The 17,763-nt window shown below is 38.5% G+C and overlaps 1 protein-coding gene and 1 pseudogene across 2 annotated transcripts; one reads left to right on the forward strand and one right to left on the reverse strand.

Moving 5' to 3' along the window:
* The first annotated feature begins 5,777 nt into the window (after positions 1 to 5,777).
* Positions 5,778 to 9,442, forward strand: LOC103343215 (conserved oligomeric Golgi complex subunit 4-like). The gene is made up of 2 exons (XM_008246886.2): positions 5,778 to 7,494; positions 8,626 to 9,442. The coding sequence occupies exons 1-2, from the start codon at positions 5,926 to 5,928 to the stop codon at positions 9,253 to 9,255; spliced, it is 2,199 nt and encodes a 732-aa protein (XP_008245108.2). The 5' UTR covers positions 5,778 to 5,925; the 3' UTR covers positions 9,256 to 9,442.
* Positions 9,443 to 9,560: 118 nt separating this feature from the next.
* On the reverse strand, positions 9,561 to 10,899 carry LOC103343219 (pyruvate dehydrogenase E1 component subunit alpha-3, chloroplastic-like; annotated as a pseudogene). Its single transcript, XR_016126790.1, has 2 exons — positions 10,573 to 10,899; positions 9,561 to 10,093 (listed from the first exon to the last, which is right to left on the reverse strand). The product of XR_016126790.1 is annotated as a pyruvate dehydrogenase E1 component subunit alpha-3, chloroplastic-like (transcript).
* Positions 10,900 to 17,763: the final 6,864 nt, after the last annotated feature.

Raw genomic sequence — 17,763 nt, forward strand, 5'->3', positions numbered from 1 at the left:
GGAAAAGCATTCACACCTTCCCATGGAATTCAACAGGTAGATTCCTTATTCCCATATTTATTTCTCTGTCAATGAGGCACTATCCCAATTAAAAAACATGTCATTCTAATTTATTACAGGGGCTAAAAATTGGGAGAAATGGTCCTACATCTCCCATTGTTCTTTGAAGATGCCCTTCTCTTCTTGAAGGCCAATCTTGTGAATTGCTGAAATGTGAAACAACTCCTAAATGGTTATTGTCGTGCTTCTGGCCAACACATCAACTTTGATAAGTCATGCGTCTTCTTCAGCCTGAATACTCCAACGTTTATGCAAGCAGAGCTAAGCAATTGTCTTGGTATGACCCTTGTTGTTGATCTTGGAAAATACTTGGGTCTTCCAACTTTTTGGGCAAGGTCCAAGCTTGAGGCTTTGACTTTTTAAAGGAAAGTTTGCTCAGGAAAGTTGGCGATTGGAAACAACACCTTTTGTCTCAAGCGGGCAAAGAGATTCTTATAAAGGTCGTGGCCCAAGTGGTGTTGACATACCCTATGGGAATCTTCAAATTTCCAAAAACCTTTTTGCCAAAAGCTGAAAATGGAGGTCGCACGGTTTTGGTGGGGTTAAAAGGAGAATGAAAGAAGAGTGCATTGGGCTAGTTGGGCAACTCTAAGCTTACCAAAGCAAAGTAAGGGGCATGGGTTTCCGTGACTCCCATGAATTCAACTTGGCCGTTCTCACCCGCCAATGCTGGAGACTTATTATTGAACCTAGTTCCCTTTGGGCAAATTGATTAAAGCTTGTTAATTCCCCATCAACAACTTCCTTGTAGCCCAAAAAGAAGGACGACCCTTCTGGGCTTGGGCAAGCTTCATTGAAGGAAGGAGAATTATTTTACAAAGAGCTAGATGGTAAATTATGAATAGTTCTCGTGCGGCTATGGATTGATAGATGGGTCACAACCATTCTTTGTGGGCAGCTGTAACCTCAACTCCAAATCAATGATGCCAACATGAAAGGGGAAACCATCATTAACTGGGACTCTAGGACTTAGAATCTAGAACCAATCAGAGGCTTTATAACGAATGAAGAGGCTACGATGATTCAATGCATCCTAATTGGAAATATAAGAACTGAGGACCGGTTGATCTGGCCAGGTGAAAAGAATGGGTTGTACCTTGTCAGATTAGGATACCATTATATTCATGCCCAACATCTTTCCAATATGAAGCATCGCCCATCTTACTCTCTTGAGGTCAGCCCAAAAGTTTGGAATTTGCTATGGAAGGCAGCAATCCCCCTCAAAATGAAACACTTCCTCTAGAGGGCAGTTCACATAACTTTGGCAACTGCACTAGCTCTCTTCAATCGCAAGATTAGACAAAACCTCATTTGCCCATTATGCAAGGAGCATGAGGAGTCTGTTGAGCACCTTATTTTGCTTTGTCCTTGGGTGAGTCTAATATGGTCTGGAGGTCCTCTTAATTACAGAATTGAAAGGCAAAGTGTTACCTCATTGGATCAATGGCTTTTGGAGTGCACCGCAAAAGGCATCAACTCTAAAGAGAATCAAAAGTACATTTACACCAAATTGCTATCACCGCGTGGGCTATTTGGAAAGCAAGGAACATAGCCATGTTTGATGATGTGCCTCTTAATCCAATCCTCACCATTCAATCCATCACTTCTGAACTCACAGAGCTTAATATGATTTTGGACGTGACAATGGATATAATTACCAGACATGATGAACCCATTCCTATGCACCTATAGTCTGCTCCAATCACTCCAAACTTAAAGATTGATGCAGCTTAGTACTCTTCTTCTCACCGAGATGGTGCAGGTATTATTATTCGTAATGCGCATGGAATGTTTGTGGGCACCAAGGTCATTTCTTTCTCGGTTGAGTCAGCAATCATGGTCGAAGCTAATGCGGCTCTTGAGGGGTTGTCTCTTTGCAATGGAGCTGGGTCTTGTGTTTATTTCGAATCAGACTCAAAGGAACTTGTGGACAACATCAATGACAATATCTGAATGGGACAATGGTGTCTGTACCCCATTCTCACTAGAATTTGCGATTATAATCACAACTTCAAACATTGCACTGGACTTGGATGCGCAGGTCTGAAAACAAAGCTGCAGATCATTTGGCAGATGTCGGACTATTGAGGTTGAGCTTAGAATTCTGGACATCCATACACCCCACCTCACTTGTGCTTGTTCTCTACAACGATGGTCTCCCTTGCCTGCCAACAAGTGCCTAATGCTGTGTGCTGGTTTGGATGGCTCTAACTCTTCTGAGCTTGAGGTTGTCTTGTTGTCTCTCACCCAACAACTGGTTATCTGGACACGTCTTTGTGCTATGTTAGGTGTTGTAATATTGTTTCCTTTGTTTTGCTGTATGTGCTCAGCGATCATGTGCTGGCCAGTTTGGTACTTTGGGAGTCTCTTCTTTTGGTTCCCTCCTATTATCAATGCATTTCGGTTCATTCTTTTTGACCCAAAAAAGAAGAAGCCTTGAAACTAGTTTGATATTTGTCTCGTCATCTTTTAGAAGCAATACTAATGAACATCTCATAACCAGAGTCGGATCTACTATCCCCAAAATTGGTGTTCACCTGTATCCCATTTTTATTTGGCTTCTCCCAATATATAACGTATATATCATGTCTTAAAAAAAATCCCTGGATTTTTTTTTTGCAAGGGACCCACTAGTATAGTGATTTGGAGCAAATGCTCCCCCTAAGAAAGGTCCTGAGTTCAAGTCCAAGCATCCATATAATGTGATTTTGCTCATTTCGAGCACATCATCTTCTTCATTCTCACACTTTTCATGTTTTCTTTTAGAATAAAAATTATATTTGTAGAATTTCAATTTTTAGGTCAAATTGTTCAAAAAAATTAAATTATGAAGTTATTTGAAAAGATTATATGAAGACAAATTATTCATGACTTAAACCATTCTTAAACAATTTAATAAAGTTGCATACTTAAAATTTGAGTCTAAAGGGTTGGGAGAAAAAACGGACGGTTTGAGTTCGGGCAAAACCAAAATAGTTACTTTTTAGAGGGGGAAAATTTGGGTTTAGCCCCATTTGGATTGGAGAGGGCCTAAGATGATAAATTATTGCCCTTATTTACACATTTCTCTATCCAACAAAATGCTTGGCAAATGCAATTATGTTGTTTCTGAATTTTTTTTTATTTAAAGGTAAGAAAAAAAAAATCTAAGATTACTTTCAATATGAGACTTTAGTATTTGAATACAAGAACATGGTAGACACATAATGAGTTATTAAGGAAGTTGAAACAAAGATGATTAAAGCCATATACTATCTCCTCTCTACTTTCCCACTACGAAAGGGTAACCTTTAGGTGTCCTTGGGGTGGCTGCCTTGCCCTGCAAGCCTGAAATAGTAGAAGTCATCTTGCTTACAATTTCAGTGTCTTCATTGTAACTCTCGTCGCACATCTTCCTTATCTAGGATCTTTGCATACCTTTCAAACTCATAATCATTTTTAGGGTTTTTAACTGTAGATGTCCCTGAACTTTGCCCCCAATTGCAATTGAGTCAGTGAACTTTTTTTTTTAGGCAATTACATCATTTTACTTCACAAATTGTCCCAATTGGATCCTACCATCCAAGTTTTTCAATTTGTCCTTCAAAATGAGGGGTAAAAGCATCCTTTTGAGCTGCATAGGTAATTGTTTTAAGGGTTTTTAACTGTAGACGTCTCTGAACTTTACCCCCAGTTGCAATTGGGTCCGTGAACTTTTTTTTTTTTTGGTGGCAATTAGTCCTTTAACTCGACAAGTAATACCAATTGAGTCCTACCGTACCAGAATCCGTCTCTCTCTCTCTCTCTCTCTCTCTCTCTCTCTCTCTCTCTCACAGCTCTCCCTCTCTGTCTCTCCTTAGCCCACCCCTTAAAACCCAAATCCCAGCCCAACCTGCAACCCACCCCGCCATCTCCCAACCCAGGCTGAACCCACCGCAACCCCATCCCTTTAAGCTCTCCTCCTCCACTGCCGCCAGAACGACGGCGACGCCCTTGAAGCTAGAATGAACACCACTGCAGCAGCTAGCTACACCATGGTGTTGGTCGACGTGGCCAAATCCAACAACACCTTCAAAACCACCGCCGTCGGCGTGGAGAGGATTGAGAAGTTCTTTGCGAGCTGACGGTCTTCGACTTTTGCCTCAAACCCGTCTTTTGTGGTTTCTAAGTTTTTAGCTCTTTTACTATGTTATGGCAGGACTCAATTGGAACTACTTGTCTAATTAAAGGTTGTAATTGCCTCAAAAAGAAGTTCACGGACCAACTGCAACTGGGAGCAAATTTCAGGAAGGTCTATAGTTAAAAACACCTATGTAGCACAAAAGGATGCTTTTACCCCTCATTTTGATGGAAAAATTGGCAGACTTGGATGGTAGGACCTAATTGGAACTATTTATTGAGTTAATGGATGTAATTGCCTCAAAAAAAAGTTTACGGACCCAATTACAACTGGGGGCCAAGTTCAGAAACGTCTACAGTAGATAACCCTTCAATTCATATATGCTTAATTGAGTAAAATTGAGGGAAGTATAATGGATGCCACAGGCCATGGCTTCAAGAGCAGTTGTCGCACCAATCCTTTGAGAATTGAGCGAAATCTGCATCTTTATCACACAAACACACACACACACACACAAAGAGTTCAAAAGTTAATGGAAATGGAAGACTACCAAGACTTTATCTCTTTTTGTTTCTTTCTTACTGTTTTTCTTCTTCACTCTCATTCTATCAATCATCACATCACAAATAAAAAATTAAACAACAAATAGATAAAGAGATTGATAACCTGGTAGCACAATTGTGGACCAGCATTAGGAGAACATACTTTTGTTTCACAAAAAGGTGAAACCGTGATCCATTGTTCTTGTCATTTTAGTAATAAACATATATACATGTCATGTTTGAGTAGTGGCAAATAAGGATTCCAACTTTCAAACCACATATTTGTCATTTATTTATTTATTCAACAACTGTCATTCATTAGATTTGAACTTACAAACTCATCAATATAAGAGTAGTAGAGAATCAAAAACCACAAGTTTTGCCAAAACTAGAAAAGGACTTGAAGCAGTCACCATGTTTGGTTGTCTAAAAAATGAAACTTAAAATGATTTGAAATTGTACCGTCGAAGATCAACATACAAAACTCTAGAAAATAGAGGCATAATCAATTCAAATATCACCAAATAATAAAATATAACGTTACGGATTACCAGAATAATACTTAAGAGTAAGAAAAATACATGGTATAACAAACTAAAACATTCAAGATAATTAATTAAGAAAAATACCTCCTGGATTAATGCAAATCTACATACAAACTACATAATATATAAAGCAAAATACAGAGAATGGTGAAATATTCAAAATATCAGAAAATGTTCTTGGTTAATGTAAATATTAAAAATTGAAATTATTAATTAAATAAGGATAATATGATAAATTTATATTTTTTCATATTAAAAAATTAAAATTAAAAGAAAAATAAATAATGAATCCTATTTTTATAAATACAACTACCCATTATCTTTTTTAATTCTAAAATAAATTTAACTTAAAAAAAAAAAAAAAACTCTTGTAGGCGTGCAATTACGTGTAAGAGGCTATAATTAAGAAATTCAACGGGAAACAATAAAAAACCATAATTAAATAATTAAGAAGTTAAAAACTACATCTGATGGAGCAGCTATTCCGTGGAGCAGGTCCTATGTATAATGTACCTCTCTCTCCTCACAGTGAGGTGGGTTTTATGTTTGCGGGTCCCATCGTTGTTTATAATTCGGCATTTAGTTATTGCGTTCGGAAATTTTTTGTTTTCGCGTTCTTCTGCTCCATCTCCAACAGTCCAAAGAAATTACTGAACCATCTGAGAGAGAGAGAGAAGCAATGGAGCCGGCGGATCAACCGTCGATAAAATTCGGGACCCAAGAGGCGCTCTCGCACGTGCGAGCCCTGACAGACGTGGGAGCGATGACGCGCCTCCTCCACGAGTGCATAGCCTACCAGCGATCCCTAGATCTGGACCTTGACAGCCTCCTCTCCCAGCGCACCGACCTCGACAAGCAGCTCCTCAGCCTCCACAGCTCCTCGCAGGTCCTTCACATCGTCAAGGCCGACTCCGATCACGTGCTCGCCAACGTCACCTCCACGTGCGACCTCGCCGACCAAGTCAGCGCCAAGGTCCGCGAGCTCGACCTCGCCCAGTCGCGCGTCAAGTCCACTCTCCTCCGCCTTGACGCCATTGTCGAGCGCGGCAACTGCATCGACGGCGTCAAGCAAGCCCTCGACGCCCAGGACTACGAGTCTGCCGCCAAGTACGTGCAGCGTTTCATTCAGATTGACTCCGAGTACAAGAACTCGGGCGGCTCCGAGCAGCGAGAGCAGCTCATGGAGTCGAAGCGGCAGCTCGAGTCGATCGTCAGGAGGAAGCTCTCTGAGGCCGTGGAACAGAGGGAGCATCCTACCGTGTTGAGATTTATCAGGCTTTACACTCCGCTGGGTTTGGAGACGGAGGGCTTGCAGGTTTACGTGGGTTATTTGAGGAAGGTAATTGGGATGAGATCCAGGCTCGAGTTTGAGCACTTGGTGGAGCTTATGGAGCAGAACAATCCAACCCAGGCGGTCGATTTTGTTGGGTGTTTGACCAATTTGTTCAAGGACATTGTTTTGGCTGTTGAAGATAACGATGAGATTCTGAGAGGCCTTTGTGGGGAAGATGGGGTTGTTTACGCCATTTGTGAGCTTCAGGAGGAGTGTGATACGAGGGGCAGTTTGATTTTGAAGAAGTACATGGAGTATAGGAGATTGCCCAAGTTGAGCTCGGAGATTAATTCCCAGAACAAGAATTTGCTTGATGTTGGTGGTGTTGGGTCCGAGGGGCCTGATCCTAGAGAGGTTGAGCTCTTCTTGGAAGAGATACTGTCTTTGATGCAATTGGGTGAGGATTATACTGAGTTCATGGTGTCTAAGGTCAAGGGATTGACGAATGTTGACCCGGATTTAGGACCAAGAGCCACTAAGGCTTTTAGGAGTGGAAGTTTTAGCAAGGTGGTTCAGGAAATTACTGGGTTTTATGTCATATTAGAGGGTTTCTTTATGGTGGAGAATGTGAGGAAGGCTATAAGAATTGATGAGCATGTGCTTGACAGTCTCACGACTTCGATGGTCGATGATGTTTTCTATGTTTTGCAGAGTTGCTTAAGAAGGGCGATATCCACTTCGAATATCAGCTCTGTGATTGCTGTGTTGAGTGTCGCGAGTAGCTTGTTGAGCAATGAGTACCACGAGGCTTTGCAACAGAAGATGAGAGAGCCCAATCTTGGTGCAAAGCTGTTTTTGGGTGGTGTTGGTGTGCATAAGACTGGGACGGAGATTGCCACTGTTTTGAATAATATGGATGTCAGTAGTGAATATGTCCTCAAATTGAAGCACGAGATTGAGGAGCAATGCTTAGAGGTAATTGAAATGCTTTAGTTTACTCTGTGCTTTACTTTTCAAGATTTGCGACATGAATAACAGCTACACTGTTTAGGCAAGTCTTTGGCTTACATTTTATCTTGCTTTGTAGTAGGTCGAAGCCCCAAAGCCGTCTTGCGTAATTAGTTTAACACAATCCTCCATTTAACTTGAGTTTGTCCCCCTCTAGTGATCGGATTTCCTGTAGTGTGAGATTCGTTTTCCAATGGCTTTGTCAATCTTTGCTAACATAATTAGAACCTACTGACTATAACACTTTACAGTGAGAACAGAACATTTGTCCCTAATACTAATAGGATGTGGAGCTTGATGTGGTGCAGACATAATTTTGAAGAGAAAGTGTGTGGTTTGTATATTGATGAACACCTGACAGTGCTGCTTAGTACTCTTAACTAATATTTTTTTTAAAGATTGCTTTGCTAAATTTCATTTTGGTTGCTGCCGTTGCAGGCTTATTTATGTGGTGAAACTTTATAGTTAAGGTTTCTTATCTGTTGTCCACTAGGTTGATGGATCATGCTGCTGTTGTATTTTATTTATTGTGCATGATCTGTTGCCTTTACTTTCTTAATCCTTGTTATTTTTCTTTTTCTTTTTGTTATTTTTACCCAAATTCATGTGCATAGAAATGAAGAGTCAAGAGAGCATTGTAACTCAGTGAGGCAGATTAGCATTTCTCCAATCCAAGCCCCATTTGTTACTTGTTGCCTATTGGTTATTAAATTCAGTAGATATGGAAATAGTCATTAAGAGCTACGTTTCATAAAATGGCTTCGACTACATACTAAAAAGTTTTAGTTTCAATATATCATGCTTGTGGTACCTTCTTGGCTGTAAACTCTAGCAAACGTTTATCCATCTTGGTAGGTCACATCTGCCTTGTTAGTTGCTTTAATATGATGTTGTATACACTAGCAAATGCGCTGGCTATTAATGTTTGGGCTTCTTTTATATCCATCTTGGTCTCTTGGGTTCATGCTAGATGTTATCATCTGATGTGATCATCCTTTTTGTTGGATTGTAATGTTTTTTTCCCTACATATTATTTGCTTCTTTATAAAATGTAATTCCAATATCAGGTATTAACAAAAATGATATCATGTTTATCAGGTATTTCCTGCACCAGTTGATAGAGAAAAAGTTAAGTCCTGTCTGTCTGAATTAGGGGATATGAGCAACACATTCAAGCAAGCTTTGAATGCTGGCTTGGAACAACTTGTGGCAACAGTGGCACCCCGCCTCCGTCCGGTGCTAGATTATGTGGGGACCATCAGCTATGAGCTGACAGAGGCTCAATATGCTGACAATGAGGTTAATGACCCATGGGTCCAAAGGCTGCTTCATGCTGTTGAGACGAATGTAGCGTGGCTCCAGCCACTAATGACTGCCAACAATTATGACTCATTTGTACATTTGGTACTTGATTTCATTGTGAAGAGGCTTGAAGCAACTATGATCCAGAAGAGATTCAGTCAACTTGGAGGCCTTCAGCTGGACAGAGATGCTAGGGCATTGGTAAGCCACTTCTCTAGTATGACTCAAAGGACTGTTAGAGACAAGTTTGCTCGTCTCACTCAAATGGCAACAATCCTCAACTTAGAAAAGGTCTCGGAGATTTTAGATTTCTGGGGTGAGAACTCAGGACCTATGACCTGGAGACTGACGCCAGCCGAGGTCAGGCGAGTTTTGGGTCTGAGAGTTGATTTTAAACCGGAAGCAATTTCTGCTCTTAAGTTGTAATCCCTGTCTGAATTGACACTTGCCCGTCACATTCTTTTGTTGCTTCTTCTTCTTAATTATCATATCTTCATTCTTATTTTTACCATGTCTTATAATTTTTGTACCAGATTTTTGAGTACTATTTTACCCTGAACATGTACATAATTTTGGAACTTAATAGTGTAGAAGAGTACCATTCGTGCTTTCATTGCCGGCCTTGTTAATTTTCGAAGTTCGAAATTTGTAAAGTTACTCGCATACTTAGAATTGATATATATTATGATATAGGACTATATCGCCAGATTAAGCCGAATGTCAATTTCGTTAATCACGTTTAATTTTGACACAAACTCTTTTTATATTTAATTTTTGACATAAACAAGGAAATTTTTTACAAATGAGCGGTAAAATGACCAAAACTGAAACAACAGACAAACATATTCCTGCTTACAGTAGATGAAGCTGATACCATCTTGTTAAGTGACAAGGTAAATGCTAGCAGTAACTAAAAATTTAACACCATGCATATATCTAGGAACAGAGAGCTAGCACACGTTGATTGCTAGAGATCCAGCATAGATTAGACATGAGCAGTGCCCTGAGTGAACTCAGGATCTGCACATCTGTAGCTGCCATCAGGCCTGATTCCAAAACCTTTTGGATCAGCAAACACATTCTCGAGCAGCTGGCTGCGAGGTGGAAGAGGCCTCTCATCTGCGAACTCAACGCCATCCTCAACCAACTCATCGATCTTCTTATGTATGGCCTTCAACTCTTGTTCAGTGGCCAAATTGTTCTCAAGTATGTATTTTTTTTGAGGCTGTGATGGGGTCTCTGGCAGCATAGTGTGCCTTCTCATCTGCCAAAATGGAACGAATCATATTGATTAATATTTAGCAACTTCGACTCAAAGGAATGAAATGATATGGATAAGTAAGAAGTGAATATGGTGGCTGCAAAATGAGAGAATTATGCTCTCCAATATAGCGGGGAGTTCTACATAATCCAACACAAGTAAATTAAAAAAAATCAGCATATCAGAAATGAAAAGATAAAAAACTAACACAGAAGAAACTATCCAATTCATACTTCATATAGTGGCTCAAGTCCATAATCCAACAAAACATTAAAAAAATCATGATATTAAAACTCAATGGGTATATCACAGAAGAAACTGTTGGCAGAAACAGAACCAAAAGGAGCTGGAGACAGAAGCATAGACAAATTTTAACTCGAAAAAGCGTAGGAGCAGAAGCATTAACATCTCTCCTAGAATTGAGTAAAAAGTCTAAAACAATGATACATCTAAAAGAGGAAAGACATAATTCAAACACTCACCAGGGTCACGAAGCTCATCGGGATCGGCCAATGAATGTCCTCTGAACCTGTATGTTTCACATTCCACCAATGTTGGCCCTTCTCTTCTCCTGGCCCTTCCAATCGCCTCCTTTACAACCTCCCTTACCTTCAAAACATCCATCCCATCCACATGATCACCAGGCATACAAAATGCAGAACCCTACCGTATCGGAAGTAGCCCTCAAATGTGACATTCCAATAGCCCACAAATTGTTCTCCACAACAAAAACAATTGGCAATTTCCACAATGCTGCCATGTTCAAACACTCAAAGAATTGGCCATTATTAGCAGTCTGCTTGTTTCAGCACTTCCCTTCCGTATAAACTTCGGGTTCCTTTGTTTCTTATGCATAGTGGGAAGTATGTTCACAGTTTACAACTTAAAATTAAATAAATGTTTCTTCATGTAGATACATTAGGTGACCTAACAACAGAAGAAAATCATTGCAGTTTTGCTTTTGAACAATTGATTCACAATGTCGAGAACAGCAACATAATTAGCTAATTCAAAGTAATCTCATTGTTGAGAGTACTTGTCCCACATTGAAAAGTTAATGGGCCAGCTTGGGTTTATAAGGAGTTGAGCTACTCCCCTCATTCCCAATTGGTTTTGGGGTGAAACCTCAACTTTCTTCGCAAAGCTTTACGTGTTGGACCCAATGGCCACACGTGCTCCCACGCCACCTAATATGTGTGGAGTTCGGCTACTGCCCCCATCCCCAATTTGTTTTCCTATAAGCCTCCATATCCTTGGCAGTAACCTCATCATTCCATCTAACATTGTATTTGCACTTTCTTTCATCTCTCTCTTCTATTTTTCTTTCTTCCTCTCTTCTCTTTATAACTATTCCTCGTTCTTTGAAATTGACCTGCCTCCTGCGTAAGTCATACACAATTAAGCTAAATATTATTGAGGCAGAGGATTGGGAGGAGACAAAGTAAGTAATATTTTTTCTTTAGAAATGTTATTCCAAGTCACCCAAAGAGAATTTCATTAAGAGTTGCCTTGTATCGACTTCAACATGGATGGAAAACATTTCTCTCGAGGACTTCCATGGTTTGGGGGACTTGGAATAGCAATTCTCTTTCTTTACTTTCTTTCGTTTTTGAGTATTTATAAATTCCTTTTACCTTGGTCATAGAGGATCATTATGATTAATTTTGTATTTTGTATTCATTGAGCAAGCATGAAAGTTGTTCTTATTATGCGGAACAAAACACGGAGGAGGACTCCAAAGGCAATTGCAACGGAGGTAGCAGCAACAATGAATAATTTAATTACTAGAGTTTGTTATGTAATTTGAAGTATTCAGACAACATTCTCACTATTTAATTTTCGGTGTGTAATTTGAAGTATTAGGACATATCCATCTTTGTTTTATTTTCGGCATAATAATGTGTAGTTGGAATTTCTGGGATGTTGCTCATATGCTTTTCCACATATGCAGTTTCAGTGACAACTAGTAATGTGCACTCGGGGAGAAATGAAGGAGGAAAAAGTAGTGATAGGTGGGTGGATCAATTAATGCCATATATTTATGTAAGAGAATAAAATGGGGGAAAAAAAGAAGAAGAGTTTTGTGGTTTTAAAATTTCTTTTGATTTCATTAACCACATAGAGGGTTTAAATTTCCTTGGATTTCTCTACCTATAGTAGCCTAGAGGCTAACATTCCCCTAATAGCTATTGAAAAAGCCGCAACATGATGCCTCCAGGTGCCTATATGAAAGATTGCAAGACACAGCTACAACATGACCCCTTCATGTGCATAGATGAAAGAAAAAACATGGACATGCGCATAGATCATAGGCTGAGATTAATTTGTTTTTCCCTCCTTTTTAGCATAAAGGCCCCAAGTTCAAACTTCAAATTTCAAATTTCACTCTACTCATAAGAAAATTTGGCCATTTTTTTGTGTCTAGCCTAGGTGAGTACATCTACTCTCCAATGTTCTTCTTCACCAAGACTAGTAATGTCATGATGAAGGGATAGCCCATGCAATGGCAAACCATTCCGCTTTCACTTCCCTAAAAGCCAAAAATTAAACCCACCCCCACTTCCTCCTCCTATTTATTTACATCATCTTTCCTCCCCTTTCACTCTCATCCTAAGTTATCCCCTTACTTCATTTACATCATCATCTACACCTCTTTATGGCTATTCCTCATCCTTTGAAATTGATTTGCTCCTGCATAAGGCATGTCATGGGTCTACCAAACTTTAGAAGAGGCAATAATCAGAATAATAGAGCAAATGTTGATTAAGATCGAGCTCGAGAAATTTTTTTCTTCATAAATTTTATCCCGAGTCACCCAAAGAGACTTTGATTAAGAGTCACCTTGTATCGATTTCAACGTGGACGGAAATCATTTCTCTGGAGCACTTCCATGATTTGGGGGACTTGGAATAGCATTTCTCTTTCTTTCCTTTCTTTCATTTTTTAGTATATATAATTTCCATTTACCTTGGTTAGGGAGGGTCATTATGATTAATTTTGTATTTTTTATTCATTGAGTAAGCATGAAAGCTTTTCTGATGATGAGGAACAAAACACGGAGGAGGACTCCAAAGTCAACTGCAACGGAGGTAGCAACAACATCAACAATTAGTAATTTAATTACTAGACTTTGTAATGTAGTTTGTTAAGAAAATTTAACCTTTTTATTTTTTTGTTTTTTTGGTGTCTGGCCTAGGTGATTACCTCTTTTCTCCAGTGTCCTCCGTCACCAAGAATATTAATGTCATGATGAAGGGAGAGCCTATGCAAGGGTAACCCATTCCGCTTTCACATCCCTCAAAGCCAAGAATTAAACCCAACCCCCTTCCTCCCCAACTTCCTCCTCCTCCTATTTATTTACATCATCTTTCCTCCCCTTTCACTCTCATACTTAGTTATCTCCTTGGTTCATTTACATCATCATCTACACCTCTTTATGGCTATTCTTCGTCCTTTGAAATTGATTTGCCTCCTGCATAAGGCATTTCATGGGTCTACCAAACTTTTAGAATAGATAATAATCAGAATAATAGAGCAAATGCTGATTAAGATCGAACTCGAGAAAAAAATCGCACCCTCGACACATTGTTTGTCCAAAGGAACGATGACATGGATGTGGTGGCAAGCTTGGTTGAGGTCAGCAAAAAGTGAAAAGGCACCCAAATTTTTGTGGATAAATCTTTAGACACAATCATATTTTCAAGTATTCAACACAAGGCCACTCGCCTTAAGCTAAATATTATTGAGGCAGAAGATTAGGAGGAGACAAAGTAAATAATATTTTTTCTTCAAAAATTTTATTCTGAGTCACTCAAAGAGACTTTGATGAAGAGTCGCCTTGTATCAATTTCAATGTGAATGGAAATCATTTCTCTAGAGCACTTCCATGGTTTGGGCATTAATCAAACGAAAAGACATGGATATGTGCATTAATCAAAGGCTGAGTTTAATTTGTTTTTCCCTCATGTTAGCATAATGGCCCTAAGTCCAAACTTCAAATTTCAAGTTTCACTGCCTTTTGTGTAAGGCATGGACAATCAGGGTCTACCAAACTCTAGAAGAGGCAAGAATCAAAATAATAGAGCAAATGCTGATTAAGATCGAACTCTAGAACAAATTCACACCTTCGATACGTTGTTTGTCCAAAGGAACGATATCATGGATATGGTGGCAAGCCTTGTCGAGGGTAGCGAAAAGTAAAAAGGCACACACATTGTCGTGGATAAATCCTTAGACACCATCATATTTTCTAGTATTCAACGCAAGGCCGCTCACCTTTAGCTAAATACTATTGAGGCAAAAGATTGGGAGGAGAAAAAGTAATATTTTTTCTTCAGAAATTTTATTTCAAGTCACCCAAAGAGACTTTGATTAAGAGTCTCCTTGTATCGACTTCAATGTGGATGGAAAACATTTCATTGGAGGACTTCCATGGTTTGGGGAACCTGGAATAGCCTTTCTTTTTCTTTCCTTTCATTTGTTTTTGAGTATTTATAATTTCCATTTACCTTGGTTAGGGAGGATCATTATGATCAATTTTGTATTTGTTTTTTATTGAGTGAGCATGAAAGCTCTTCTGATTATGAGGAACAAAACATAGAGGATGACTTTAAAGGTAACTACAATAGAGGTAACAGCAACATCAAGGATAAATAATTTAATTACTAGAGTTTGTTATGTAATTTGAAGTATTTGGACAACATTCCCTCTATTTTATTTCGGTGTGTAATTTTAAGGGTTTGGACATATCCCTCTTTGTTTTATTTTTGGTGTAATAAAGTATAGTCAAAATTTCTGGGATGTTGCTCATATGCATGGCCACATATGCAGCTTCAATAACAAATAGTAATGTGCACTCTAGGAGAACTGAAGGAAGAAGAAGTAGTGATAGGTGGGTGGATCAATTAATGCTATATGTGTGTAAGAGTATAAAACCTAAAAAAAACGAGTTTTGTAGTTTTTAAGTATATTGTTACAATTTTCATCCAATACTTTGGCCAAAGATCGACGAATTATATCTTTAGAGTATTCTCTTTTCTTACTAAGAGCAAATATTCCTTGTTGTACATTCACCTGTCTCTACGTATATGTTGAGAATCCCGAGAAACACCTTTAAGTCACATTATTTTGATGCGACCGTATAGTGCTCTCAAAGAGAAACAACATATATACAAGACAACTGTGATGTCTCAAGTTTAAGGATTAATTTGCATTATCACAACTTAGAATTCTTTATTTGACACTTGTGAGTAAGACTTCCATACAAGAATTCTAGAGTTGATCGCATTCAATAGACTTCATCTTCTATAAAGCACCTACACAACTGTCTCAGTGTCTCTACACGAATGACTTGAGACTAGTCATCCTTCCAATTGAGCAGACATAGTGTGTACTAGTCTTTGCGGGTCACCATTGTCCAGTTGGTGTTCCTATGATTAGGAATATTTTAGGATATGATATTTACATGTATGGAAAGGTCTCGTGCATCTAACTTCTTTAGATCACTTTCCATTTATATCTTAATCCATAGATTTGTTACTTTGTGTACGTTATGTATCTAAAGCAACATTCATGACCCTTTGATTATTATATATTATTTCCTTAGAATTATCCATTTTATTAGCTTCTATGGCATATATCTAACATTTGCACGCCTTCCTTGGGAAAGTTTGTCCTCTACCCTCGGTTTCCTATGAGTGCGTCGAGGCTGAAATGGTTGCAGCGGTGCACCATCACGTTCTTCAAATCATCAAAAAAGATGTCTTTGGGTGCCTGTTGTTGGAAAATTTGGTTTACGGATGCTACTTTTCTTGCATTATCCCAAATTTCATGTGGAGACACTTCAGCCTGCCGATATATGGCAAATAATGCATCAACTATGCAAGGTCGTCGCCAAATACACAGCAATGGTATAATACATAGGAATTTGGTATTGTGGTTGCCAATAAATTTGGTACCGATTCGCCATGTCACATGATTATACTTGGCATAACCTATTTGAGGGATAATGGGTCCAGATGTGCACAACCCAACAATATGGGTTCAGATACACATAACCTAACAACATGGGTTTCAATGTGCACAATGCATTGTGGTTGACGTGATTAGATGAACATCATCCAACATGGGATCAACCTAATATGACTTCGGTGGCAATTCATTCAATTGAGCATATTTCCATGATCACATGAGTTGTGGATCAAGACAAAAGTGGTAGGGCTAATCCCATGTAACTTCCCACAACTTGAAGATGTTGAAGGTGGGTGCAAGACAAGTGTAGTGGAGCTTGCATCCTAAGGTCATCCACAAGTATTAGAGCTCTACCTTTCGAACTAACTTGTGCACTCTGATTTACACAACAACTGAACTGGGCACCTTAGTACCTTTTGCAGGTAAAGGTACCCCACCCTTTCTCATTCGATTTTGGAGGAGCGTTGCTTGGAGATTTCGATTTATCTTGCATGCGGAATATAGTCGAAATGCAATAGTTTTTGGCATATATTGAATTGAATTACAGTTTTACTTGCAATGACACAGTTCAATAGCTTTAGATCAATAGTTATATCTTCTTACATGTTTTTTTTTACATACTCAAATAAAATAAAATAGATAAATCTAATAACACTAAAAACTGTACCATTGAAATATTCTCAAAGAGATCTTTAAAAATAGACCAATTTTGAATATATTTAAAAATATATATTAATTGTTTTTTTTATTGCATTGAACTATTAAACAACTATTGTGGATGCTCTTAATGGCATAATGCATTAGTTGCTATATTTTTTCTATTTTTAATTAGCATGTGAGTCCCATGGTTAGCCTATTGCAATTGCAATAGAGGGTTCATCACATATCACCCTCAATTGCAATGAACTAAATCACACCATTGCAAGCCAGATTTTATTGTTTTAGTTCAATTTCATGCAATAAAATTGCATTGATCCTAACCATTGTAGATGCTCTTATTGTAAAAATTTATGCTTAAACATGTGTTGGAATTTTTGTGATTATTTCAAAATTCAAAATTATTGTTAAATTTATATTTGTTATTATTACTATCTTTATTGAATTGAAATTTTAAATGTGTATTAAATGGTGGTTTTTAATTCTTTTAATGTTGAGATTTCAAAACCTTTTCCTTTTGGTAGAACATGTTCTATTGATATTATTAATATTGCTTTAATCTCTTTTGACAGTTTTGTTTTAGATTTTAATGTCTTGAATTTTAAGAAAACATATAGGCCAAATGTAAGTGGCTATGATTTGAGTGTACATTAATTTGATATATTCATATTTGGTTCCTTTTTTTTTTTTTTTTGAGTACAAGCGATAGTCTAAATTACAAGGAATGAGGATTTCTCTCTCACACACACACAACTATGATGCCATGGGGGTTCAAACCTGAGACCTCTAGTCTGCAAGTCAATGCCTTTTTCCACTGGGCTAGACCCCGTTGGCTATTCATATTTGGTTCTAAACCATGTTAACGTTGACCACTTATTGTTTTAACGGTGGGAGCATTTTATGCAGCTTAATTGCTTGTTTAATAACCAAACCTCCACTTGGAAAGCTCCTATATAACTGTTTGTGAGGTAAAGTACCTCTAGGCCGAGCTAGGCTAGACCACGGTGTTATTGGTCGAGCTGGGCTAGACCACGGTGTTAGTGGTT

Source organism: Prunus mume, linkage group LG5 (assembly GCF_029339155.1).
Source record: "Prunus mume cultivar Tortuosa linkage group LG5, ASM2933915v1, whole genome shotgun sequence".
NCBI lineage: Eukaryota > Viridiplantae > Streptophyta > Magnoliopsida > Rosales > Rosaceae > Prunus > Prunus mume.

Coding starts and splice junctions, on each gene's coding strand:
- LOC103343215 (XM_008246886.2), top strand. CDS start 5,926: ATGGAGCCGGCGGATCAACCGTCGATAAAATTCGGGACCCAAGAGGCG. Junction 7,495..8,625: donor TTGAGGAGCAATGCTTAGAG/GTAATTGAAATG, acceptor CATGTTTATCAG/GTATTTCCTGCACCAGTTGA.